The sequence below is a fragment of the Wyeomyia smithii genome, chromosome 3, assembly GCF_029784165.1.
Source record: "Wyeomyia smithii strain HCP4-BCI-WySm-NY-G18 chromosome 3, ASM2978416v1, whole genome shotgun sequence".
NCBI classification, from domain to species: Eukaryota; Metazoa; Arthropoda; class Insecta; order Diptera; family Culicidae; genus Wyeomyia; species Wyeomyia smithii.
In genome coordinates, this window is record NC_073696.1 from 72,267,134 (window position 1) to 72,294,867 (window position 27,734).

General features: G+C 38.5%; 1 protein-coding gene across 2 annotated transcripts in view; it reads right to left on the reverse strand.

Annotated features, from left to right (window-relative positions):
- Positions 1 to 5,017: 5,017 nt before the first annotated feature.
- LOC129730300 (protein pinocchio) overlaps positions 5,018 to 27,734 on the reverse strand; it is a 68,558-nt gene continuing 45,841 nt past the window's right edge. For both annotated transcript variants that reach the window (XM_055689518.1, XM_055689517.1), the window contains exons 3-5: positions 9,987 to 10,053; positions 6,116 to 6,407; positions 5,018 to 6,048 (exon numbers count right to left, since the gene is read on the reverse strand). In XM_055689518.1, the coding sequence (XP_055545493.1) occupies positions 5,815 to 6,048; positions 6,116 to 6,407; positions 9,987 to 10,053 (593 nt within the window). In that variant the 3' untranslated portion in view covers positions 5,018 to 5,814. The remainder of the gene's footprint in view (positions 6,049 to 6,115; positions 6,408 to 9,986; positions 10,054 to 27,734) is intronic.

Below are 27,734 nucleotides of genomic sequence, written 5' to 3' on the forward strand. Positions count from 1 at the left end.
GTATGGAACGTTCAAAAAAATTTCGACGGGGATGACGGCCGCTACGAAAAGAAAAATAAGAAGCCAGCTGTCGCGTCTTGTCTTAGGTTAATATTTTCGATGTTCCATGTCGCATACTTTATCTCAAACAACTTATAATGCTTCTAAGATAGGGTGCCAATGAAGTTTGTACCATTTTTTTTAACGTAATAGTCGAGACTCAGTGCGTCTTGAACTGTCCTACAGATCAGACGTTTTCTGGTTGCTTGTGGACTGGTCTCTGACTGCCTATAGCTTCAAAGTTTGTGTTTTGTCAGTGTGTCTTTTAAAGACTACCTGAAGTTATTTCCCATCAGTCTTTCTCAAGACTACCTACTTTTGAATTTAACATTTGTTTTAACTTTTTTCGTATCACCTAAAATGGCTGGACGGAAAAAGAAACCTCGCATCACTGCGGGGAGGAAAAGAGAGGCGTCTCTTTCTGACACTTCGAGTGTCTGTAGTGACAATCCTTTTGATATTTTGCCTGAGCAAGAAGCTGGTGAAATGGAAGTTATGAGTAATGAAACTATACAAAATGTCAATTCTTTAAAAAAGGAAAAAGTTCCACCTATTGTGGTAACTATTTCTTCTGAATTCAATATTTTCAAAAAGGAACTTTCAACGTTTGTTTCTGACGTTAAAGTTACCTATCAAATTGGTCGTAGAGGCGAATGCCGCTTATTAGCCGACTCTATAAAGGGTCGTAATCGTCTTATTCAGTATTTACTGAAAAGATGTATAATTTTTTTACATATGACACGAAGAGCGCAAAGCCGTTCAAGGTCGTATTGAAGGGTCTCACCAACGATCAAACCGTTGATGAGATCAAACTTACTTTAACAGAATTACTTGGCATAGCCCCTACCCAAGCAATTCTAATGAAACAAAAATCACGAGGCGATAACAGTCAGGTTAACAACTTAAAATTTTTTGAAAAAGCACATGGTTTGTATAATGTGCGTGTAAAGTGGGAAATTTTTAGGAAGTATGGCGGAGGTGGAAGGCATATCACCCAATGCCGTACTTGCCAACGTTATGGCCATGGTTCCAAATTCTGTAACATGGACCAAAAATGTCTTAATTGTGGAGACTCTTCTCACAAAAAGGACACATGTCCTGTGAAAGAAAGTAAAAATTTTCGCTGTGCGAATTGTAAAGGTAACCATATGTCAAATTTTTATCAATGCCCAGTCCGTTTAGCAATTGTTAAGGCAAGGTAAACAAAATTCAATTTCTCAATTAAAACCAACTTCAAAACAAAATTCTCCAAGCGTACCAGTGACGCATCGTTTACCTACTCCTTTGCATACCCGTTTAACATATGCACAGGTTACAGGTAGTTCGAACATTGTACCGCCTAGTGTTGGTAGTTCGAAAATGACCGTTAATATGGGTAAGCAAAACACGCTAGAAAATAATTGTACACCTATTATTCCAGCTAATATTGCTGCCGAAAATATTTTTTCTAATGTCAACTGCCTGGGGCCTATTACGGCAGGTAAACTTTTTTTTTGCAACAGGCAATGTTCGATCTTATGAACGCCATGTTACAGGCAAAATCAATGTTTGAAGCCATTCAAATAGGCACAAATTTTACTATTAAAATTGTTTCTAATTTAAAATTTAGCAATGAGTTTAAATAAAACAATTAAAATATTAAATTGGAATGCTCGCTCATTGAAGGCCAATGAGAATGAGCTTTTTAATTTTTTAACAGTAAATAATGTGCATATTGCAATTATTACTGAAACATTTTTGAAAATTGAAACCTATCATAAAATTAATATATGATCCCAATTACGTGGTTTATAGATATGATAGGATTCAGGGTTCCGGCGGTGGAGTTGCAATTGTTATTCATCGCCGAAACAAACATCGTGCTCTTCCCCATCTTGAGACGAAAGTTATTGAAACTTTGGGAATTGAAGTTCAAACTGCACTTGGGATTTTATTTATTGCCGCAGCATATTTACCATTTCAATGCACACGCGTACAAAAACTCACCAGAAATCGTTCGAAATTTTTTATAATCGGCGATTTTAACGCTAAACATCGTTCATGGAACAATTCTCAAAGTAATTTCAATGGCAAAATTTTATTCAATGATTGTTCTTCAGGATACTATTCTATTTTGTCTCCGAATAGTCCTACATGCTTTTCTTCTGTAAGAAACCCTTCAACAATTGATTTGGTGCTAACAGATCAAAGTCATGTATGTAGTGATTTGATCACACATGCTGACTTTGATTCTGACCATCTTCCAATAACTTTTTCTTTATCACATGATTCAGTTGTAAACCCTATGAGCTCTGTTTTTAATTATAACAAGGCTAATTGGGAAAGATACAAAACTCATATTGAAAAAAATTTCAATAATGAGCTTGATTTGCAAAACGAAGTGAATATTGATTCCGCTTTGGAAGCATTAAAATGTGCAATTGTTGAAGCCAGGAATTATTCTGTTTCAAAGGCTCAAGTGAAATTTGATTCACCAATAATTGACGAAAATCTTCAACTTCTAATTCGTTTGAAAAATGTCCGCAGACGTCAATATCAACGTTCTCGTGACCTTGTTTTTAAAACTATTTATAAAGATTTACAGAAAGAGATTAAACATAGATTTACTCTTCTGAGAAATCAAAATTTTGAGACTAAATTTGAAAAATTGAAACCATATTCAAAACCCTTTTGGAAGCTGTCGAAGATTCTTAAGAAACCTTCAAAGCCTATTCCAGTTTTAAAAGATGGTGAACGTTTTCTTGTATCCAATGAACAAAAGGCTCAAAGACTTGCTCAGCAGTTTAAGAGTGTTCATAACTCAAATTTGAATTTTGTGAGTCCACTTGAAAATGAAGTCACACGTCAATTTGATTTAATTTCTTCCCAGATTTTTTTACCTGCAGAAATAATTGAAACTAACTTATATGAGATTAAATCAATTATTAAAAATTTCAAAAATATGAAAGCACCGGTGACGATGGAATCTTCAATATACTAATCAAACATCTCCCTGAGAGCACAATGGAATTTTTAGTGAAAATTTTCAATTGCTGCTTCAAAATTGCATATTTTCCCAAATTATGGAAAAATGCAAAAATTACTCCAATTTTAAAACCGGATAAGAACCCAGCTGAAGTTTCAAGTTATCGACCAATCAGTTTGCTTTCTTCAATAAGTAAACTGTTTGAGAGAATTATTCTTAACAGAATGATGTCAAACATCAACGAAAATTCAATTTTTGCAAATGAACAGTTTGGATTTCGCCATGGGCATTCCACAACTAATCAATTAGTCAGAGTTACTAATATGATACGAGCTAACAAATTTGAAGGTTATTCCACTGGAGCTGCTCTTTTAGACATAGAAAAAGCATTCGACAGTGTTTGGCATAAAGGTTTGATTGCGAAATTTCAAACTTTTAATTTTCCAATTTTCCTAATCAAAATTTTAAAAAATTATCTTACTGATCGAACTCTGCAGGTTGTCTATCAGATCTCAAAATCTGATAGATTTCCTGTCAGAGCAGGTGTACCTCAAGGTTCAGTCTTGGGTCCGTCCTGTACAACATATTCACTTCAGATCTTCCTGATTTGCCTCCAGGATGCACAAAGTCATTGTTCTGCGATGACACAAGCATTTCCGTAAAAGGAAAAAGTCTTCGTGTCATATGCAGTCGATTGCAGAAAAGTTTAGATATTTTTTCTTCCTACTTGCAAAAGTGGAAAATCTCTCCCAATGCTTCTAAAAAGAGCACATTGAGAGTATACAAGCCAAGTGCATCAAATGTTTATATCCTCTCATTAACAGGAATTCTAAACTTTGTTTAAAGAACAAACTTTTGATTTACAAACAAATTTTTAGACCAGCAATGCTTTATGCTGTACCGATCTGGTCAAGTTGCTGTTCAACAAGGAAGAAAACGCTCCAAAGGATTCAGAATAAAATTCTGAAAATGATTTTGAAGCGTCCTCCTTGGTTTGGTACACTCGAATTACATAGACTTACTGGTGTTGAACCATTAGAAGCTATGTCAAATAAAATTATTAACAATTTTCGACAAAAATCGTTGCAATCCTCAATTGCTACGATAAGCTCTCTTTATAGCCAATAAGTTAGCAATTTAGTTGTAAGTTTACTTCCCCTTTTCTGACAAGTAGGTTTAAATCCCTACGAATGATAAGTCCTAATTGCGAAAGCAAACAAATCCTAACAATTAAAATTACAAATTTCTAACAGTGTTGAGAAGTCACCATTTGTGATTGGACACACATACTCATTACTTACTAATATTTATCATAAATACTTAAGCTACTAACAAATCCTCCCTTAAAAAAAAAAAAAAAAAAAAAAAAAAACGTAATAGTCGAGATTTAAACTGATGTCTATTTTACCACCCTTGTTTATTTTACCCAAAGTTCCCCTCATAGGCAATAATATTTTCAGGATCGTTATATTCCTAGTTCCAGTGGCCAAATGTAGGTGATGCATAGGCTTGATAAGCTTTGTGTGAAATCGACAAATTGTTTTGCTTGCCGGAGCTTTTGCCGATAATGTACGCGACATCTGAGTGTGATATTCGCTAGGTTGGTCATTCAAGTTGCAAGCTTTTTCATTTTAAATGAACGATCAGGTTTTAAAATGTATCCTGTTCATCACATATCATGATTTTGTTTAACGATAGAACGTGAGCATTTCCTGACACGCAACTCTTTAAGTTCGGTGTGCTTTCGGTTGTCAGCAGGTTGTTTTTTTATTGTAAAATATACTTTCAGTAAAACGCATGAATCCAGTTGAACTTTTTCCAACTTTAGCAGACTTTTAGCAGACTTGGAAACAGTTATATCGATATGTTTGTATGACGTAGGTCTGGTACATAAATAGAAAAAATGTGCAGATTTACTGTTAAGACGTACTGTCAACTACTTGATATCTATGATAACATTGTGGTAGACAGTCACACATAGAACTTATCTTTTTTTTTTTTTTCAAATAACGATTGTTAAGATTCTCAAAGTTTTTATTAAATAAACAAAATTTACACATAAGCATGTGATAAGAAAAGGAATACTACATACCACGAAGAATTAATGTACTAGAAAAAAAGAAAAACTTACACGCTACTGCCGATTTTTTCTTTTCTTTTCAAAATTTTCAGCGCAATAATATCTAAAAGCTAACAGTTAAAGTAAATGTTTTTCACAGAAAAACATACACATATAATTTTAGGCTTTAATGTCATTATGTCACTTTGCATAAATTTTAAATTTTCCGCCAGATATCGCATCGTAATTAGTGCCTCCTGAATAGAATATAAATATTGTTACATTTTCACACGTTCCATATAAATATATGCGCTAAATCTTCGCACGTTTTAAGAAATCTTATCATTTTCTTCAGATCTACCTCTATAGACACGGGTTACATACGTCTAAATATTGTTGAGTCTACGCTGATCCTGTCTTTTTGAAGCCGTTGGTGTTGTACCTCCAGCTCCACAAAAGTCTCCAAATGCAATGGTTTAAGAACGGGTTCTGTTTTTCTTGTCTGTCTTGTTTGAGGATTGGCCTGAACAGTTTGTATCAGTTTATCAACGAATAGGAACTTAAAATGAATATTTCATAACACTAAGCACAATAATTTGAGCAGGGCTTGTTAAGCTCTTAGCGTGACCCTGTTTCCTGTAACTATTTCGGTATCTAATGATATCGTTACGCAAATAACTGCTAGGACCCTAGCCTAAAAGCGAACGCGGACACGATTGTTTCCGGTGTATAGCTGGAAGAGGACCGATTTTCAGTTGTGAGCTTTGGCAGAAAGTTTTTCCAGGCGTGCACACAACTCCTGCTGAAGGAACTGTTGGCTGACCGCGTTACCGTGACAGGTGGACACCGGTTGCACCGTTTGCATCAACTGGTGGTGACTGCTGAAACTTGTACAGCTGCTGAGCGGCGCGGATTGCAGTTGGAGCATCGGATTACTGTACTTGGTGCAAACTCCTTGCCAACGAGCTTTGCTGCAAGCACGACTCTGCGTAATAGAAAAAACAAACGTAATCAGTCGTTGTTTGATGATGGCAAAGTTTCGCTAAGCTTACCATGGTGAAATCCCGCTTCCACGCTTGTCCGCAGATGCCGTCGCAGAGCATGCACGGCCGCTCCATACTGTATCCGCCACACTCGGCGCAGTCTAGCGAAACCTGATCTTCGGTCCAGGAAACGCCACAGGTGAAGCAAGAACCCAGATGAGCGCGCAGCTCTTCGATGGTGAGCACGGCCTCTGAGCTGACCTCCAAGGCAGCGGCGGCCATGGCCGCAGAACTGGCCATCGCAAGCGAAGGGCTGCCAACCAGGTCGGACAGGGAAGACGATAAACTAAGACTGTTGCGGCTGAAATAAAAGGGAAACCAGAAAGTTGGTGATCAGTTTGTGAAAAAAAGTTTGATAACATAAGTGACACGAGTGAGATAAGAGACACAGAATCCGGTTTTACCGAATATTTATGTGCCGAGTGGGGTTGGTAAAAAAAAAACATAAAAACTAATTAAATATACATCCGGCTGGTCAAGAGTTGATATAACAAAGCAAAAAATGAAAACACGCTAGCAGTGAACTTGACGTGGGAAAATCGCATTTGCGTCGATTGGTTATTTTTATCACGCGCCGACTGTCAACTGTTATGTAGGGGTTTCCGCAGACAATTTATTGCTTACGAGTCTACGGGATTTAGAATCAGTTACAACTTGCGGTAGTGTTTGGTAATATGGGTATTAGGATGAGATCTGTTTTTGACGACACAGACAAACCTGGTATAAATTTCAATATTTTCCATGTGTTCATACAACGATCTCATCTTACCACACATCCTCCACGTCGCACAGTGCGTTGAATGTATGGGAACGCGGGACAAAAATCAAAACAGCCATTCTAGTTTATTTTTCAATTGGTGTGACACGAAAAATGTTTAGTACCGATGAAAGCTACTATTTGCACAATTGACGCATGTCAAATTCGTCCTCGCAAAAATGTCTCAAACGCCATTTTTTTTTGTACAGAAGCATAGAATGATAATTTTCCAAGAATATTATCCATTTCGAGATAAAAGGCTTAAAAAGCATATTAAAATAATTTCTGGGAGATGAAAAAGTGACCTAAACGCCATCACATTCAGTTTTTATGATTATTTCTATTTAATTCTCTTTTAATTGTGTTTATTTACGGTTTACTGTTGCAAAACAACTAGACATTGTTATTCCAGAAATCTTTTATGTGTTTTGCCCATAAAGGTATCATTTGCAAACGCGAATTTCGGTTGAAAGAGCAAACTTGAGCAATGGCAATCACTTTCAAAGTTTTAAGGACATTCCAAATAAAAGGAAAAAGTGAAATTCAGAGAGGTTCTTTGGGGTACTTTTTTTGACAATCGATTTTAAATCGAAAGTGTCTTTTTTCTCTAAGCATAAATAAACATGACTAAGAAGCCTTTAACTTTCAAATGCGCTACGTTATGTCTCTAAAGTAACATGTGAAATGCAGTCGTTACATGCCTCTACCGTTGCCATTTTGATTTTAACTTGAAAAGATATAAAGTATATTAAAAAATTAATTTGAAAACTAAGAAAAATTTTTAAAAATAACGTGTCATTTGAATATTTGAAACCACTTCGCTGTAGATGCGTGCCATAATCGTCTGAGTGAACTTGGGAGATTAACAATATCATTACATTATGTCTCAAACATGTATAAAACATACCAGCATATAGAATTGGTTCAATAAGAAATCCACTTTTTTAATTTTTGTCTATGGAACGTTGCACTGTGCGTCGGCGGGTGATATTCAGTAACGACAGACTGATGAATAGCTGCTGTCTTAGCTTGACACAAAGTCGAGATATCCATTGACGCGCACGCGTGTGTCGTCGATTGAATGGACGGCGGGTGCAGGATTGGGTTGTTCCAAATCATGCAGGAAAACTTGCTTGGATGATCGATTCGTTCGACAGTGAGGGTCACCCTAGCGCTACGACGGGGATTCTTTATACAGTTTACGAAGCCATAACTGAAGCTTCATACTTTCATAGTAGGGTTGCTTATCGTCGTAATTCTCGGTAATGAATGAACTATATGGCTTGTAGTAGAAAGGAACGACCAAGGTCAAGTTCAAGAAATTAAAATGTATGCGAACGTAAGCGTGTCCCCGTGTCAAATATATCTTGGATAACCTTGTACGAAGCAGGGCGATGTTAATTAGTGCCAATAGAGATTGACTTGATTGCGCAATCTTGGTTAGAACTGATCAGAAGATCGTTACTACTACTATTTTTTTACTCTTGGTTTAGTGTTTGAACAATCATTCAAATGCGTAATCGTAGAGTTTACACAGCAGGCGTTTTGTTTTTTTTTTAACATAATTGAATTCGAAGTACCGTTTCACCCGTTTAGGATGCCAGACCGAGTAGGCGGTGAATCATTTCTCGCTTGTGTTGCCCACGCGGTAGTATCGGTAAATTTTTGCAAATGCAGAAGAACATTATCAGAACAGCGGTATTATCGATTCACTGGTTTACATATTACTCATCGTTGTTTATAATGTTACTGCCCGAGGGCGGAATAGGAAGCGAGAAATTCTTCTCGCAGAGTAGGAAGCGAGAAATTCTTCTTTCGATTCTTTATATCTTCTTTCTCTGCGCAACCAGTAGGTATGTTAGTTAACCTGACGCCATAGGACTTGAAAAACCGTCGATTACTATAAAATAACCGATATTTTCAATAGTCAATTTGCTTTTCAACACTGTATTGGCTGCACTATTTAAAAATAGTTTCTTATTGAGCGTCTTTAGGGTTTTTATTTCTACTTCAAAAAGTGTCGACAAGCATCATTATTGCTAATGCAAGTTCTCAAATGTCAGCTTGCAAGTGCGAAGTAATAACGATTTTAATCTCAAACAGTTTATTACATTGTAGAAGGCATAGATAAAGCTGGTAGCTGTTTTGAACCTTATTTGACATAATCTACCCAGATAGGAGTGATAGAAACCAAAACAACAATCAATTGCGTCATCGGTATTTGGGGTGTTATAAATTCGATTCGAGCCAAATGTGACAGCACGTTTTAACTGTCCTCACTTCTGTTAATTGTTGAAAGTAGCTTTCGTTTTTCGCGTAAACCCTACTGAATACATCGTTAGCTTGTTACAATCTCTAATATTTTTTTTTAACTGTTCTATGGTCCGCAACATTAGTTGATGATGAAATTTTTGTCGGAAAAGATATCGTTTATAATTCCGCAGTAGTGGAACTGCTTAATCATTATATTATACGAGCTCACACACATGAGACTAACTCTTTGTGAGCCTGTGTTGAAATTTATTCTTTTTAGGAGCTTGTTACGAATCCAGATAAATCATCATTATCAAAACAAAAAATAAATGCTTTAGAGGGTCACGTACAGGTGGCACAGGAATATATGCAAAAGTGACGAAACGTCAAAGCATATTTGATTCGATGATTTCGCAACAGAAAGTGGCAGGGGAGTTATTATTAGACCATCTATGTACTTAATATTTTTCAAAATAATATTAGCATTTTAGATCAATGCTGTTTTTGCTTAAACGTCTGTCTGTTTTATAATCTTTCCTCAGTTCCCAGTTCGAAGGGATAAACCATCTAATGTAAATCAACTATCTACTTTGGTTTAGACGTCCTCAGTTTAGCAAACGTTAAGTTACTCTTGTGTCTAAAACCCGCTTGAAGGTTTGAACAGAAAACTGAGATCTAAAATTTCTCTCCACTGCAAACCCTCAGGAGCAGCGTTAAATTTCGGACTATGATTTTTACGGTTTCGCTTGATACATGCGAGAACAGGTTATGCTTTGTGTTTTACTATCAGCCGTGAATGTAGTTTCCCGCACCGAGAAGATAACACGAATCAATGAACTGACGCTTGATTTAGGCGGAGCGCGAACTTACCTCAGGGAACTGCACAGCTCGGTCATATGAGGGGCTTGTACGCTGGCAACCGACATTGTGGATGGCACTGAAATAAAGACAGAGAGAGAGAGAGAGAGAACAACGTTAATTATAGCTTTGAACTGCTCTCAAGACAAACCGCCGCTGTCACGAGGTAATCGATGCCAATAGTGGGTAACGCCAGCTATAAAAGGTTTATTGATGTACTTCAGCTTCTGAGTGATACCCTATACCTTAACTGCGGTTGGCGCATCGAGCAGATGTAGTAACCGACTTGTGCTAAAATGGTAGTGGCTACTGTCAGGCATAACATCATTGATAGATCGGAATGTAAGCGTAATGAATATCATAAAAATATCGCTTGATTGCACTGCCGTCGTCGCCGCCATGCTTGAATGGAAGTTTACTCGTTTGAGAGAACAATAAGTTCGAGCTGCTGAATACGACGCCATTATTTTTCGAGCATACGCAGCAAACTATTGTTCCACTGCGTCTACTGGTGTAATCTGTCGTGACCGAGATTACCTTTTCTCTGTTCTGTATAGGTAACTCCTCAAGAGGCGCCAAACTGCGGTTTGAGTCGCACAATGACTCAGCTTTTTTCTCGCATTGAGATATTTGCGTCGTTATCGGCGCCACGTGGAATGCATAGAGAACCTGGAGCCTGCAGGTTAGTACTACAGCGGCAGGCAAGGCCATCCACTACCGGTGCGGCAGTACGATGTAAAGTTCACACACATGCCACCGCTTGATGGCGATCAGAAGCTAAAACAATCATGTAAATTGGGCGTGATTATTTTTACTGTTCGCGTGTTGGTTACTGTTCACCAATAGACTAAACGATTGTAGGAGCATGCATGGATCACGCACCGAAGGTGTGCAAAAGTGAATTGAAAAGGAGACTTGAATCATAAACATGCTTTCTTGCAATTTTAATCTAACTTGTCCATTCGAAGGGGGTGTGTTCGATGGCTGTGGAACTCTGCGCGATAGCAGATTCATCAGCTGTTCCCTGCCTGTCGGGCTTATCTGCGCTTTCTAACCATGCAACCAACAAACCAACCAAGTGATACAGCATTTCATCGTCACCGCCTTTCAGCGCTAGTGAGATGGAAAATGTACTACATACACTGCATTGAGTTCGATTTCTTCAACCTTCACGTGGCATTGCATCATTTTGGAGCTGGCTGTCGGGGGATGGGCAAACACCGACGGCAGATCAAATCAAGGTGAGGTGGCGTGCTTCAGTGGCACGAACAATTCCACAAGATCACGCCAGCCAGACGGGTCGGGTATGCTATCGGGAAGCGGTATAATCGGTGGCCTCGTGCAAAGCACAACGAGCGACGACGTAGCGCGCGGTATCATGATGAGACGCCACTATCACAACGACCATGGTTCGGCCACGTGAAACGGCGTTTGGTGTTGATTTGTTTATGTAAACAAACCGCAAAATATGAGCTTCTTGCATCGTCTACGAAGTCGTTCTCTTTGTCGTGCTTGTTGCCGTTGGCTCGTATTTTGACTCGGACCAACAGCGCGATGTAACCGAACAAGTTGCTCTGGATCGCGTGCAACTCCGCCGCCGACGATAGATAAATGCTTACGCGGAGGCAGACGGAATCTAATGGGCGGCGATTTATGCCGTCAGTGACGGATTGTTCTAAGTGATGTGCATTCTATTTGCGTAGATAAGCTAAATTGAAACTGAGTAGATGCAAGCGTAAGGTTTACGGTCTGGTGTCACCATGAACCATTCCGATCCAGAGAACGGATCAGCTCTGCTGTCAAAATAAAACGTGCGGAATGATGCGCCATAACAAAAATGCATTTTTTCCACGAAACAAGGACCTAACACTTGAGGCAATTTGTAGCGGGAGATGATTGGTCAATTGTGGGAGTCAATCAATAAACTTGAAACTCGTTTCTGCTTATATACGTCGTTGTTAGTTTTTTGTATACCCGATTAAAGCGAAATTGTTAAGTCATATCATCATATCACTCCCTCGGACGCGTGTTTGAGGACAGACCTCTACAACAAAGACCGATTGTCGGAGTGAATATAGCAATGGACCAAAGTATACCAAGTCAAGTGGATAACAATTGCGGTGTTATCGCGCATTTTTTCTGCTTCATAACTGTAATCGTTTCAACTGCGTCTGCGTCGAATTTAATAAATCCCTAATCTACGCGTGCCGCAGAAGTTTCGCGAAAATCTTTTATGCGTTTTTGTGCAACGAAATCACCTCAAAGCTGAAACGATAGCCGCTTGAAATATATAGAACTCTCCAGATCTTGAGACAAAGCGTGACAGTTAGGACACACTTTATGGAAAAAATTTACGATAATCTTCCATAACCTATCAGCGCTTTAGGAGATTGATTGCATAGCCACTGCAGTTGAAGCAAAACAAAGCAATGCTGAACAATGCTATACTTTTTTCCGGGTGAATACGTCAAAACCTCCGAAATGAAAGCTGGTGCGATAACCGGCACCCGTTAATCAACGCGGTTGCTTACTTTCACCTCATGCATAAGCTGACACTTTTGCTGTGGGTCGTTTCAGGAAGATCCGTACAATGTACGGGACTAATATACTCAACCGAGTGACAAGCCTTTAACACGATAATAGTTGCAAACTGCACCGGCTTATACCGCCTCCAATGCAGTTACGACGCTCTACGAGAAATTACGTTACAGTTTTATCTGGTGATATTTATTCATCAATTGAGGAACCTAACTTTGTTTGAAACTTTGCTGGAATGTGCCTTTATGTGGTAACTTATATTGAAATTAGCGTGCCCCTTTTCTTATACGTTTGCATTTTCACTTTATGACTAGATATAGAAAAAACAATTTCAAGTAACCTGTTTGAAAATCAAGTTCGGCCTCTCAAAACCAGATCTTGTGAGGGCGTCGTAAACGCACTAGTTCTGATCCAGGAAGAACTTCATTAAGCAATGATCAAAGTGTAATCAGAGTTACGAGATTAGCTCAAGGCGATCAACTATATTAACACAGTTCTTTCCCTTGACCGGAAAGACCTCTGAACCAGTTTCGTTTCAAGCACATTCGCTACGATTTCTGTTGAACTCTTCCACACATTTCCTACCCGAAAGGTCTGCAGTATAGTGGCATACCAGCAAGAAAATGCTATCGGCACTTCCTGCCCTTTGTAAGCCGAACGGTTGAAGCGGGTTAATCGTATGCTCGAGGAGCACGCCGTCGAACGGCAAAATTCAATTAAATGGCGCTTTTCAAACAAAGCACAATTTAAGTGTCGTGTGCAAGTGTTAAAGCCGCCAGAGCCGTCGAACTCACGCGAGGTCTCTATCATTCGAAACTCTTCTTCGAGGTGATTTCGCGTCGAAGTGAAAAAAACAAATCGACAGAAGAATGTTATATCAATTAGTTTAATTGCCATCTCGGTTTCACTCGTTTCGATTAATGTGCTCGTGGGTTCGTTCGAGCTGCGTGAAATCGAGATCATAAATCAACTCAGCACCATTCCAATCGAGAAGCAACGGCTAGTTCACGCGAGCATGCATTGAGAAATGAATTCGCAACATTAGCATTTTGTTCACAGTTTAGTTCTGGTTTGCATTCGAACTACTGACCCAAATTGCGATGGAACGCCTATGTGAAGTCATGAAATCGGGTGCTGATTCGATTGGAGAAAGCTGTGTCGGCTTGACAATTTGCGTGTGCCGTTCACTCGCTTTAGTTGAACTGGCAACATTGCTGTACGTTCGGCTCCACCCCAGAAGGTTTTCATACCAGAAGTAGGGGTAAACAGGGTAAGACCGCCCTGCGGGGTAAGACCGCCCACCGTAGTTTTACTACCAAGTTATAAAATAATTGAAAAATTTCTTTAACGTGTCTATTACAGTATAATTACATAACATTTTGCACGTTTTTCTGTTTTGATAGTGCACGAACGGTCGCAGAAATAATCAAAAACAACCTTTCAGCTGGCAACCAGTCAATGCGCTATTGTTTTGCGACAACGGGACTTAAGGTTTTTCAGTCTAAAAATCTATTGTTTTGTTCGTGAATATACGTTTAATCGCTTGCCTGAATCTATCTTCTTTCGGAAATATCGAAGGCCGTGAGTAATCTTGTAATTTTGACTACTTTTTCGGTCAAATATGAAAATGTTCCACTGGGGGTAAAGTCGCCCACTATACACTATACTGCTTGTTGTTTTACTTCAAGATCCAAATGCCTCGACACTACAAAGGGAATATTTACAGGATCAGTAAAGCAACTTCAAGCCACATAAGACATCGATGTCAATCGACCATTTTCGATTTGGTTTAAGCTTTTCTAGTAATATATTTTAACAAGACTTATTTTTGAAAAAAGTAAACCTGTGTGAAAATGGTGTTAATGAGGTTTGAGGTATAGGTATGACGTCTCCGGCAGAATTGAAAATAGTAGTTTTTTACTTTCGAAAAAAAAAGTACACACTCTAAAAAAATTTAAAGAGAAAATATAGAAATAGAATTAAAAATATATTTTTTTTTAATTTTTTTTTTTTAAAAACATGTTTTTGCCTGTAAAATCAACAAAAGGTAAGCTAAAATTTTATGGTTGTTGGATCATGGAGTAATAGAAATATTAATAGCTCAATTTTTGTGAAGAATTTTTTTTGACGGTTTATTTGGTGTATAGAGTCGTTGGTAATTTTGTTCTTCAAAAAAAAAAAAAAAAAACAGAAAATTGAAAATATAAATAAAAGAAATAATAATTATTAGTATTTTTCTATACATAATAAGTCTTCAAAAGAATCATACAGATAGGTTTAATGAGTTTTAATTTTTAGCTTAAAGATAGGTATATTATGAATTCAATATCTTGAAAAACCCCAATTCTGAAAAATCTATTTATCTTGAAAACCAGAAAAGTTACCTAAACATTGATTTGAACTTGAATAATCAGAAAACAAAATAAGTTAAAACTTAGAAAAAACTTTTTTTTTTCAGATTCTTCACAGTGTATATTTTATTTAAAAAGAAAAAAAATACCATTTACAACTTTGTCAGAGACACTATATCGATAGAATCAACCGTTTCGGCCCTAAAAATATTGTTTATCCTCAAAAAATGGTGGGCGATCTTACCCCGCTGGTGGGCGGGCTTACCCCGCATGAAAAAGATCTGCACATTTTCAATGAATTTTAAAAATTTAAAAAAAAGCTGGAAAATAAATAAAAATATTTCAGTTCTTATTTTTTAAATGCGGGTATTGAATAGAAGAACCTCTTAGCGAAGAAAAAATGAAATTGCAGCCGCAACTTTTTTTTCTATAAACAGAATTTCTTAAGGGGGCGGTCTTACCCCGCTTACCCCTACCGTCAGAATCAATGACGCGATGCTTGAAATGAGGATTCGAAACAAAGCAATCTTTAGATGACCGTCATAATGAAGCCTTTTGTCGAAGATGAATCAACTTTCCATATAGTTTGGGTATAAATATAAAACAGTCGGTCAATGATGTAGTTTGACACATATTATCTTCATTCCATGAGTAGTTCTAGAACCAACAAATTATGCCCTGCGGTGGTCGGCCGTCCGAATGTCATGCCTATCGATGGATGCGCATCTTTCCCAGACAGGTTGTTCGACAAAACAGTTTAGTGTATGGTTCTACCGGGAAAAAATTTTCCATTGCGAAACAATGCCAGTGAATGATATAAAAAATAACAAACAATGCTATATACCGGCAAAACGGTTTCGTGACAAGCAATTGCCTTAAAGTAGCAAGTTATAGGGGTTCACGTCAGGTTAGGAAGAAAAATGCCAGGTCTTGCAAATAAGCATTCTTCAAGGCGTATTATTTTGTTGTATGTTATTTTATTGTTATTTGTGCAACTTGTAGTTAGACGTTTGCTCATATCAAATAATGAGTTTGAGTCAGAGAAACATAACAATTGCAACAACCCAATTTACGCTCTACGCATTGCATGCAACATTGGGCAATTACAATTCATCAGCGTTGCTATCTTCAGCAAAACAAAGAGTTTTTTGTTTGAATTTCGTATCATACATAATAAAAAAAATCGTTCCTCAAGTCCAACCGTTCGCTATTCTTTGGAACCTAAAACGTGCTAATACCTACATCACGACTCAGGAAAGAACTTGCTTAAACATAACGAAGAAGGCATCAATTCAGCAATTGATTCCAATCAGACCGCTGCTGCTGCCGAGAGTCATAGCAGCTTCGGTGCAGATGTGAGGGGATCCGTTTTATCGTGTCGTCCTGTACAAAGTAACGGTCCAGCGTAGTGCACTTCCAGCAGGATCGAGTTAGTTAGCACCAGCAATTGACCGGTTTAGGCCAGTGTCAACTGGCAGGAACTCAATTATGAAACAATTAATAAATCAATGGATTGCGCACCCAGTGAATGAAGTCCTTTGATGAAAACTGGAACTAGACAACGCGAACTGGCCTCGGGCGCTTTGGGTTTGGATTGACCGAGAAGTTTGAACCGCTTCTAACTGGCCATTATCGGCGATTGATAGGCGTGCAATATTTATTAATTGCGTATTCTCTAAACATTTTAGTCCGGAAGAATACGGTACGGTAATTGAGAACTCCTCATGCGTATTGGTGAGCGATCGTTGTAACTGCGCTGCCGAACAGCTGCGTAAATCTCCGAATGGTGAAGCAAGGAAACCCCTTGCCGTACATAACCTGCTAACGATTCGATCACATGATCGCGCTGCTCGCGAAGATCCGAAAACAAGAGGCTGGTTTCGTGCGTCAGCATCGAATGAAATGTTTGGAAGTTCGAGCGCGTGATTTGCATTTTTATACGAAACGTTGCATTGTTAGTAAGTGGTGCCAGATCGTAGTTGTGACATTGGAAAATATCGGATACGGCCGATAATTTGTCACACCTAGACTAGTGAGTAATGCTCCATTGTGGGTTATTAGAGCCTTTGTTATGGCACAAAAAAACCGCTTTTAGGTGATAAAAATTTCGGCCAGATGAGAAAATCTCAAATTTCGAAAAAACAGTTATAGCATCTCGAAAGCGGCATTATATATAACCATTGCAAGATTGCGTGCTAAATGTAAATACATGTAACTAAAAAAACATCAAAATAACGCCATTAAGCTCCAAGCAACAACCGGAACTTTACTGCATTGCAACCGACATGATAAGCTCAATCGCCAGTGGATTTAATAAATCTTAGAATGAGTAAAAATAACTGAGAACACACAACCGTCTCGCGTTCCGCCTAATTGTGCGGTTAGGCGCCTACATTTCACGCCAGCTGAATGCAACTGGTGGCGATCAACATTCCGAATGGGCGAAACAATTACACTGCCCCCAGAGGTGCGGTCGAGTCTATAATTACATCTCCTACCACCATACACCTAATAATAGCAACAGGGCAGTTAATTTAATTTAATGAAAAGTCAGTACTTCTCTACCGGATACTTTAATAAAAGTGTCTACTTTCGAAAGTCATCGACTTTGGCAGGTATATTTAGAAGTAACATTTCAGTACAATTTTTTCTATGCACTACTTTTCATTTTCGGATGATAATAAATCAGCTTGCAACTACGAACGTTCTTGCACACGACAGTTTTTTGTTTCGATTTTGCAACAATGATATTAAAAGCAGTGTAAACATGTACCGTAGAGGTGAGCATTTCTGTACATTAAAGTCCACTCGGGCTAAAGTCGACTGCAAGTGTTGAATTATACTGCAATCGTAACTTTATAGTGTTGGCATTGATCGCCGGTCACGCGAAATTTCATTCACATCTTACAAGGCAACAGAACAGACAGTCGTTGGCCTGAATGTTCATTGATAACCAAGGACTTATTAGAGCTACGACGCCGTTTGTGCTAGTGGGGCAAATTCCATCTGATTGAAGTGGGACCCTTGTACCTGCCTTATCAAGAAGTTATCTGTGCAAACTTACATGATCTAATATAAATCCGATGTTACGAAAGACTTTTATTCCAGACTTGATTCAATTTCCAGTCACAAAATCACTTGATATACCAATCAATGTCCACAACTTTAATGTCTTTCTTAATGTTTTTGTTTTTTCACTTTTCAATTATTCAGTTCACTCATCAATAGTAAATTTCTCCGTTGGCTTTAAAACAGTGCTTTCACTCACTTTGAATCGTTCACTTTACTTTCGCTTTTCATAGAAACAGCAAGCGGAGGGTATTTCTGGTGTTTTCCAAAATGCGACAAACTTGCTAGCTGATTTCACTTATTGGCAAAAAGTTGGACTGTTATGATCAAAATTAGCAGACAAACAATCCGTATGAGACGAGGCAGCAGCAATGATGATTTCAACCAACCGGGCAACAAGCAACAACTGAGAGACGAGCCGATCGAGTACGACGTATTTATAAATTTCACACACATTGATCGCTGGTAGCCTGGCAAGGCAGTTGAAACTCGCGATACGCGGGTACAAGTAAAATCAGATAGACAGATCGGTGCGAGTGTGTGGGTACCCGCTATTTGGTTCAGCAAATTGATTGACTTTGTGAAGGAAACATAAACACAGAGGCTAACCGCAGAATACCCGCGCGAACCGCACAGGAAATACCTGAAGGTGCGTGGGGATGATCAAATTTTATTTATTTTATCAGTAAAGCTGATACGAGGTTCTTTATCATTCAAAATTTAATTATTTTGATTTTTCGATCTTTTTTTTGTTTCGTTGCAAAATAAAACGTTTCAAAGAACGATATTTTTTCCTTCATTCAAGGAATGTTCCATGAGTGAAAGTATGATTGTTTCGAAGTCTCATAATAAATTCAAGCATTAAAACCTCTTTTATCTCTTACTTTATCTGTTCTGTTTTGTTTATTATTTATTTTATTGTAAAAAAGTTGACCTGCACTAAGGTCTTTTTTTAGGCGGATTATATGTTCCAAAGCCCGCATAAAAACAACTTTTTTGAGTTGAAAATAAAACAAGGGAAACCGTCCAAAAATGTTTGAACCTCTTTCACATAGAATAGAGATCAATCTAGAGACCAAAATGCAATATTTTAAATTTTCAGATTATTTAACCCAGCGAAATTCTTTGTAAATTACAACCAATCTGTTTCAATGTTTACTTTCAGAATTTTCATCCTTGTAACGAACTGGGATGAAATATTTCACGCGCACGGTTCACGGTTACGCAATAAAATTTGCGGAAAATCCAACCGAAAATGTGTTAAATTACAGCAAATTCGATTGATTGGCCGACTGTTTTATATTTCTAACGTTCTTTCCTTTAGTAAAGCGAAAATGAATAATTAAAGAGCAAGCGTTTCCAAAGCCTTTTTTTCGACGTAGTCTTATTCCTGTCCAACACTAGTCGCGTAATTTTTCTGTACAGTACCCTTACCGAATGTACAGTTTACACAAAGCAACTCAAAGTGAAAAATTTCAGAAAATTTGAAACAGTGAAAATCAAACAAACACGTTTTCATTGCGACTGACGGATGACTTGACTTTCTTTTTTAACTATGATGAAAAAAAAAACGAAGAGAGAATGAACATTCATCTTATATTCATCGTACTAAAGATATGCTGCTTAATTAGTGTCTTTTGTGGTCACAGTAATACGAGAAACTGGGATATTTTGTTATTGATATAATCAAAAATTAAAATTGCATTTCGATTCCAATCATTTGATTCAATGAAAAACTAATCAATCTCTGCATTTTCTTCAAATAACTTCAGTGGCTCTTCTTTTATTCACGTCATAGCGGTTTCATTTTTGTCCCAAATCAATTTCATTCGTCCGCCCCTGTTTTTTATTTTATTGCTTAAAATATGTTCCCTACCCTACTATAGAAAGTTCTTACTTGTTCTTCTAGTTGTAATTTCTTTTCGAAGCGCGATGAAGTAATTTCTTTAAGTCGTAGTACAGCGGTTTTAGGCCGGTGAACGTTCTTGCACCATATTTAATCGTTTGAAATCGTGTGGGATTAGGCAAGATTTCCGTATTCCGTGCGTATTGGTATTGGTGTCAGCTTGAGCGAAAGTGGAAGGAGAGAGTAACATGCCCAATATACAAAAAGACCGGCATTTAGAATATGACAACCACCGAGCGATCACGATCCTCAACGCAGCCTACAAAGTGCTCTCCTAGATCATTTTTGCCGTCTCTCGCTGCTAGCACGAAGGTTTGTGGGAAGTTACCAAGGCGGTTTTATTGATGGGCGATCGACAACGGACCAAATATTTAGGCTGCGGCAGATCCTTGAAAAGTGTCGCGAATACCAAGTCTCTACGCACCACCTATTTATCGATTCTAAGGCGAAACTAACAAGACTGATTAGGGTTACGATGGATGGTGTACAGTGCTGTGTGAAGATATCGGATGCGGTATCAACACACAAGGGACTTCGACATGGCGATGAACTTTTCTGCCTGCTGTTCAACATTGCGCTTGACGATCTTCAATAAATCCAGCTAGTTCTTCTGATTTGCTGATGAACACTAGCCGTTTTTGAACGACATGTGCTTAGGACCATCTTTGGCGGAGTATGTGAAGATGGCGTATGGAGGCGAATAATGAACCACGAGCTGGCGCAACTCTACTGCGAGTCCAGTATCCAGAAAGTCGCTAAAGCTGGAAGGGTGCAATGGGCGGGACGTGTTGTAAGAATGCCGGATAATCCCGTAAAAATGGTGTTCGTCTCCAATCCGGCCGGTACAAGATGTAGAGGCACGCAACAAGCTAGATGGTTCGACCAAGTGGAGCAATATCTTGGGTGTGTAGAGTGCTCCAGTAACTGGAGGCAAGCTGCCATGAACCGAGTGCGTTGGCGTAGCATTGTGACGCAGGTGAAATCCTGAGGGATATTTCACCAGGAAAGTGAGTTAAGTCAGCTTTAGCATCATATATAGGACAACCACGCGTAAATTGTCGACTTGCTGCCATTTCTACCGCGACGTCGTAGTAAATTTGTTTGCGAGAGATGAGTGATCTGGCGACATATGAAGCGAAACTTCATCTATACCACCATTCGTCAGTTTCAAGAGACGGGTTTGGGCCATGCGAGATCCGGGCGGCCGCGTTCGGCAAGGAGGCCAGCAGCCATCAAGGCGGTGAGGTTGAGGGTTCAACGAAAAACGAACCGTTTGATTCGGAATACCGCCGCTGATCTGGATGTCACCAGACGAAAAACGACATTTTCTGTAAGCCTGTAATTTTTTTATGTAATTATGCAAGTTTAACCAATTCGTTTTGTAGAACGAAAGTATGATCGGCTGTGGGCGCCGACAGTGGCCAGCATACCCCCGTCCCTCATAAACATCCCGCGGCGTTTATCAAGAAAAACGTGAGAATCAATTATGTTCTTCAAGATCGAGGCTATTTTTTAACACATGTGTATCCGAACTTGGACCTATCGTCAATATTTTGGAAATTGACGTTGGCCATGTAAAAAAGTAAAGTGACAAAACATGAGTGTTTTTTATTTGAATAAACATTGTATTATTAGTGAACATATGATTTGTTCACGGGCTCTTCGTGTTTATATCGTGATGTAATTAATGACGCGAGTTCATGGAGTTCTCGAAAATTGCGATCTTTTCAAGTAATAAAACCTAAATTAATCCACCTAGCGGTCAGACCCAGCCTTTCTGATTCAAACTTTTATTTGTAAAAATATATATACATGAACGCTTCAATCCAATAAATGTATATTCACTCTTTAGGTTCTAATATATTGATGTTGTAATCTATCTGTCTGATCCATATAGGCTCAAAACTACCGAACCGATCGACGTGAAAATTTGTATGTAGGGGTTTTTGGTGCCGATTAAGGTTCCTATGATATTTTGAGACCCTCCCTCTTCTGGAAGGGAGGGGTCCCATACAAATGAAACTTAAATTTCTGTACAACTCAACAACAAACCAAGCAAATGAAACCGAATTTGGCATGAGGATGTTTTAGGGGTAACAAATATGTCCATAATAGTTGGACGCCCCTTCCTTTTCATAAATGGAGAGGTTCCATAATGGTCCACGTGGCTCTGTGGTTAGCGATGTCGGTCGGCTAGCTCTCCCACACGGTTGTGACATCGGGTTCGATTCCCGATCTAGTCGAGGATCTTTTCGAGCTGGAAATTTTCTCGACTCAGCACTGGGGCACGGTGTATCGTTGTACTTATCCTACACATGCAAAATGTGCCAAAAAAAAAACAATATCGATAACGAAATCTCTCAACTAATCTAGTTGATCGAGACCGCTATTAGCCCCAAGGCTAAGCGTGCGATATTGTTTTTTTCATACAAATGATACACAAATTTCTGCACATCCCGAGAGCTAACCAACTAAATGGAACCAAATTTGGCAGGTGAATGTTTTTAGAGGTAACAAATATGTGCATAATGGTTGGACACCCTTCCCTCTTCTGGAAGCACATGTTTCTGCACAAATTTCTGCACATCTCGCGAGCTAATCAACTAAATGAAGCCATATTTGGCAGGTGAAGGTCTTTAGTGGTAACAAATATGACCAAATACCACCCAATATGAGTGTTTCATTAACCAGTATGACGTTTAAAATCCAGAAATTGTCTGGCGACTTCCGGTTTCGGAAAAACGCAACAAACGACCAAATACCACCCAATATGGGTATTTCCGGAATCGTAATGATGCACTGGAGCCACAATCGACTTCAGACAACATTTTGAATTTTAAGATGGCGGAACCAGAATTACGCTCAGATGACAGAAATTAATTTCACAGGCAATTTTAAAGTCCAAAATGACGACCTTCGGTTTCTGAAATACAGCCTAAAGCGACCAAATACCACCCGTTAAATCCACCAGTATATCAAGCACAGGCAAAGTGAAGCGGTGAAGTCTCAGAAGTAAGCTATGCCGATCATGATTCAATGCTGTTCCGATCTTGATACAAAACAGACTTCCACGTTACACTAATAATTCCAACTTTAAATCAAATATTCCGATGTTATAGAAGCATTTTAGTAAAAAATATACTGGATTTGTCGAACATTTGATTCCATTTAAGTAGTAGTGAACACAAAAAATGATAGCAATCGTAAGGGCTAATTGTGCTCGAAAATGGATTATTTTTTAATATTTTACAATAATATCGCTTGAAATAGCACCATGAAATTTTTTTGTACATCATCAAGAGAAATTTCTGGTAAATATTTAAAATAACTTTTCGTAATACAGTGAAGCAATCTCGCATATGAAAAATTGTTCCGATTTTGGTACAATTTCGGACTGTTCCGATCATGATAAAATACCCTAGCACACATTTTGTAGATAGATTCTTTGGCTTTTTCATAACATTGCTAGCTACATCAAATCTCTAAAACCAGTTTTTTCAATCAAGCCAACTTAAATGGTGAATGTGCTTTGATTTAATTGTCTGAGATTAATTGAATTGTATGCCTTTTTTGTAGAGTGGAGACCGGATCAATTTTGATCTGACGAAATGAACATCTCTTTTTCCAACTGTTGGCGAGACTCATCAACGAGGTGCATTTCACGGGAAATACACTGGTAAAATCAGACGTAAAGTACCCGTCTCAAAGGGTGCTTCCGAATACATTCAAGGCGGTTGTAAGTAGGCTAGCGAGCAATAAAGAAAGGGTATTTGTTATCAGCCAGGCGCTATTATAGTTGTTGAGAGTGCAAACGCGGACTCATGGCGAATGTGTGATACTGGTATGGCGACAGAGACGTTGCACGGTACACTACGTCGCCGTCGGTAAATCAAAACTACCGAACCGATCGACGTGAAAATTTGTATGTAGGGGTTTTTGGTGCCGATTAAGGTTCCTATGATATTTTGAGACCCTCCCTCTTCTGGAAGGGAGGGGTCCCATACAAATGAAACTTAAATTTCTGTACAACTCAACAACAAACCAAGCAAATGAAACCGAATTTGGCATGAGGATGTTTTAGGGGTAACAAATATGTCCATAATAGTTGGACGCCCCTTCCTTTTCATAAATGGAGAGGTTCCATAATGGTCCACGTGGCTCTGTGGTTAGCGATGTCGGTCGGCTAGCTCTCCCACACGGTTGTGACATCGGGTTCGATTCCCGATCTAGTCGAGGATCTTTTCGAGCTGGAAATTTTCTCGACTCAGCACTGGGGCACGGTGTATCGTTGTACTTATCCTACACATGCAAAATGTGCCAAAAAAAAAACAATATCGATAACGAAATCTCTCAACTAATCTAGTTGATCGAGACCGCTATTAGCCCCAAGGCTAAGCGTGCGATATTGTTTTTTTCATACAAATGATACACAAATTTCTGCACATCCCGAGAGCTAACCAACTAAATGGAACCAAATTTGGCAGGTGAATGTTTTTAGAGGTAACAAATATGTGCATAATGGTTGGACACCCTTCCCTCTTCTGGAAGCACATGTTTCTGCACAAATTTCTGCACATCTCGCGAGCTAATCAACTAAATGAAGCCATATTTGGCAGGTGAAGGTCTTTAGTGGTAACAAATATGACCAAATACCACCCAATATGAGTGTTTCATTAACCAGTATGACGTTTAAAATCCAGAAATTGTCTGGCGACTTCCGGTTTCGGAAAAACGCAACAAACGACCAAATACCACCCAATATGGGTATTTCCGGAATCGTAATGATGCACTGGAGCCACAATCGACTTCAGACAACATTTTGAATTTTAAGATGGCGGAACCAGAATTACGCTCAGATGACAGAAATTAATTTCACAGGCAATTTTAAAGTCCAAAATGACGACCTTCGGTTTCTGAAATACAGCCTAAAGCGACCAAATACCACCCGTTAAATCCACCAGTATATCAAGCACAGGCAAAGTGAAGCGGTGAAGTCTCAGAAGTAAGCTATGCCGATCATGATTCAATGCTGTTCCGATCTTGATACAAAACAGACTTCCACGTTACACTAATAATTCCAACTTTAAATCAAATATTCCGATGTTATAGAAGCATTTTAGTAAAAAATATACTGGATTTGTCGAACATTTGATTCCATTTAAGTAGTAGTGAACACAAAAAATGATAGCAATCGTAAGGGCTAATTGTGCTCGAAAATGGATTATTTTTTAATATTTTACAATAATATCGCTTGAAATAGCACCATGAAATTTTTTTGTACATCATCAAGAGAAATTTCTGGTAAATATTTAAAATAACTTTTCGTAATACAGTGAAGCAATCTCGCATATGAAAAATTGTTCCGATTTTGGTACAATTTCGGACTGTTCCGATCATGATAAAATACCCTAGCACACATTTTGTAGATAGATTCTTTGGCTTTTTCATAACATTGCTAGCTACATCAAATCTCTAAAACCAGTTTTTTCAATCAAGCCAACTTAAATGGTGAATGTGCTTTGATTTAATTGTCTGAGATTAATTGAATTGTATGCCTTTTTTGTAGAGTGGAGACCGGATCAATTTTGATCTGACGAAATGAACATCTCTTTTTCCAACTGTTGGCGAGACTCATCAACGAGGTGCATTTCACGGGAAATACACTGGTAAAATCAGACGTAAAGTACCCGTCTCAAAGGGTGCTTCCGAATACATTCAAGGCGGTTGTAAGTAGGCTAGCGAGCAATAAAGAAAGGGTATTTGTTATCAGCCAGGCGCTATTATAGTTGTTGAGAGTGCAAACGCGGACTCATGGCGAATGTGTGATACTGGTATGGCGACAGAGACGTTGCACGGTACACTACGTCGCCGTCGGTAAATCGTGAATTTGAAACATTGCCTGGAGGTTAAAAGGATGGCGCTTCCCGGTGACAGATTTATTTTACTCTCGAATGACGCCGATCGAGAGGTGCGCGTCACGTGCATAAAATGCGGCTCGTTTTTATAGGTTCGGTAACGGTAATGCGAAGTCCTAGCCCTAGCCCATGTTCGTTATGGCTTTTGATGCCGTTTAATTTTTTTTCTTGCTGGCTAGCCCGGACAGTTGTGTATTTTAGCGCCAACATAAACAGCAACTGCGCGCGTGGCGAATTTGCTGGGAAATTCTATGAAGGTCTGGCCGGCGGCGACGACAACTATTTACACTAATGGTGATTTTCTTGGGAAGTAGCTGCGTGTAACAATCAAATATTCGACTTTGTGTTCGACCGGCTGCGCTATTGACTGAGGGGGAGTTCCACGAAACTCGATTTAACGAGATATTACTGCTTTTTGGCAGCTCTTTATCGTCTGTCGCTTCAACGGCAGTTTGTTTTTGCACTGATCGGGACAATAACAGACAATGTTTATTGTATACCGATTGACTGGCCATTTTTATGCTCAAATCTGAGACATGTTCGAGGAATTTAGGTTTTGACCTGGAAATTTTGGTTTATGGTAGCAATAATCAATATTATTTTCGACGGAAATGATGGTATATTAAAGTTTATTCGTTCTGTGTTGGTCCTGTAAAAACATAAGACTTGTTTATAGTTGTTTCATTCAGATTGCAAACAAATCGTTTGTACCCATTTAAAACTAGGCGCAATGTCAATGTTACGATGCCAACATATAAAATATTCAAAATGTTATTCAAAGTTTTAATTTTAATGGATGACGACATGAAATTGTGATGTTTTATAAAACGACGACTTTGCCAGTAAACAACAACAACAAATACAAGTTTGCGCTTGCAGTTTGTTGATTCAATGTTAAGTTCAGTGTCATCGTAGTTGGTTGAGTTAACTTAAATTCACTGTAGTGAAAGATGCGATAATCATTTGGCATTGAACATAACAAAGACGAATCAGACACATTTGTATTCAAAAATTGACTCTCCTGTTTTGATTATATTTTGTGAACTAAGCTTTCATGAATTAAATTGTAACGTAAGGTGAATAGCCAGTATTCTGAAATGCAGTGCAGTGCAGTGCGGTTGCCGACATTCAAACGTTGGGTGGAGAAAAAAAATGACTGAAATAACATTTTTTTTAACTTGTCAGACAAAATAAACTAAGCAGGTTCACCAGTTAGTACATTGTCCAGAAATGTGGTAAACGCTTCAAAACTCGTTATACATATCACGCTCACGCCAAGCAATTTGTTTAAATAGCTCTGGCTTAGTACGATTCGAAAAAAAGCAACATCTTGTTACTTAGCAAAAGCATTATGATTGACAGGTGCTTTTAAAATTGTTTTCTGGTGAACAGAGTGCGCAGTTGCATGGCAGACAACGAGGAATGAATTTGAGGTTTTTTTTTTGCGTAGACCATTTATTATTATTTATTTATTATTATTTATTATTATTTATTATTCTATTTCCATCTGACCTTATAGGTCTCCATGAAAGTTAGTGGATGGGGAAAAGCCTATTTGAGGCCGTCCTCATGTAGGCATAAAAACCCCATCATCTTTTGATAAATATACATGAAATTTTACGTTACAATTAGTCAATAACAAAACGACAAACAGTTCATATCTAACATAGAATTAAATGAATAATACATTGGGTCCAACTTAGTCATTACATAAAACATTAATCCTGTTATTAAACAATATGGTCAATTATAAAATATTAGACATGAACACTTTCTGAAGAAATTAATGTGACGGTTCGCCGAACTCGAAGATCTCCTCTACTGGAGCGAAAGCTCGAACACATGCAGTGACAGGTTCATTATATCCGAACAAAGTGCGATGTACATTGGGTTGAAGTAAACCAGCAGATCGAAGTGACCGTTGCGGTGCACGAAAGTTCAGCAAAGAGAGGATTCTCGGGGAGTCGACTTCGCCATTTAA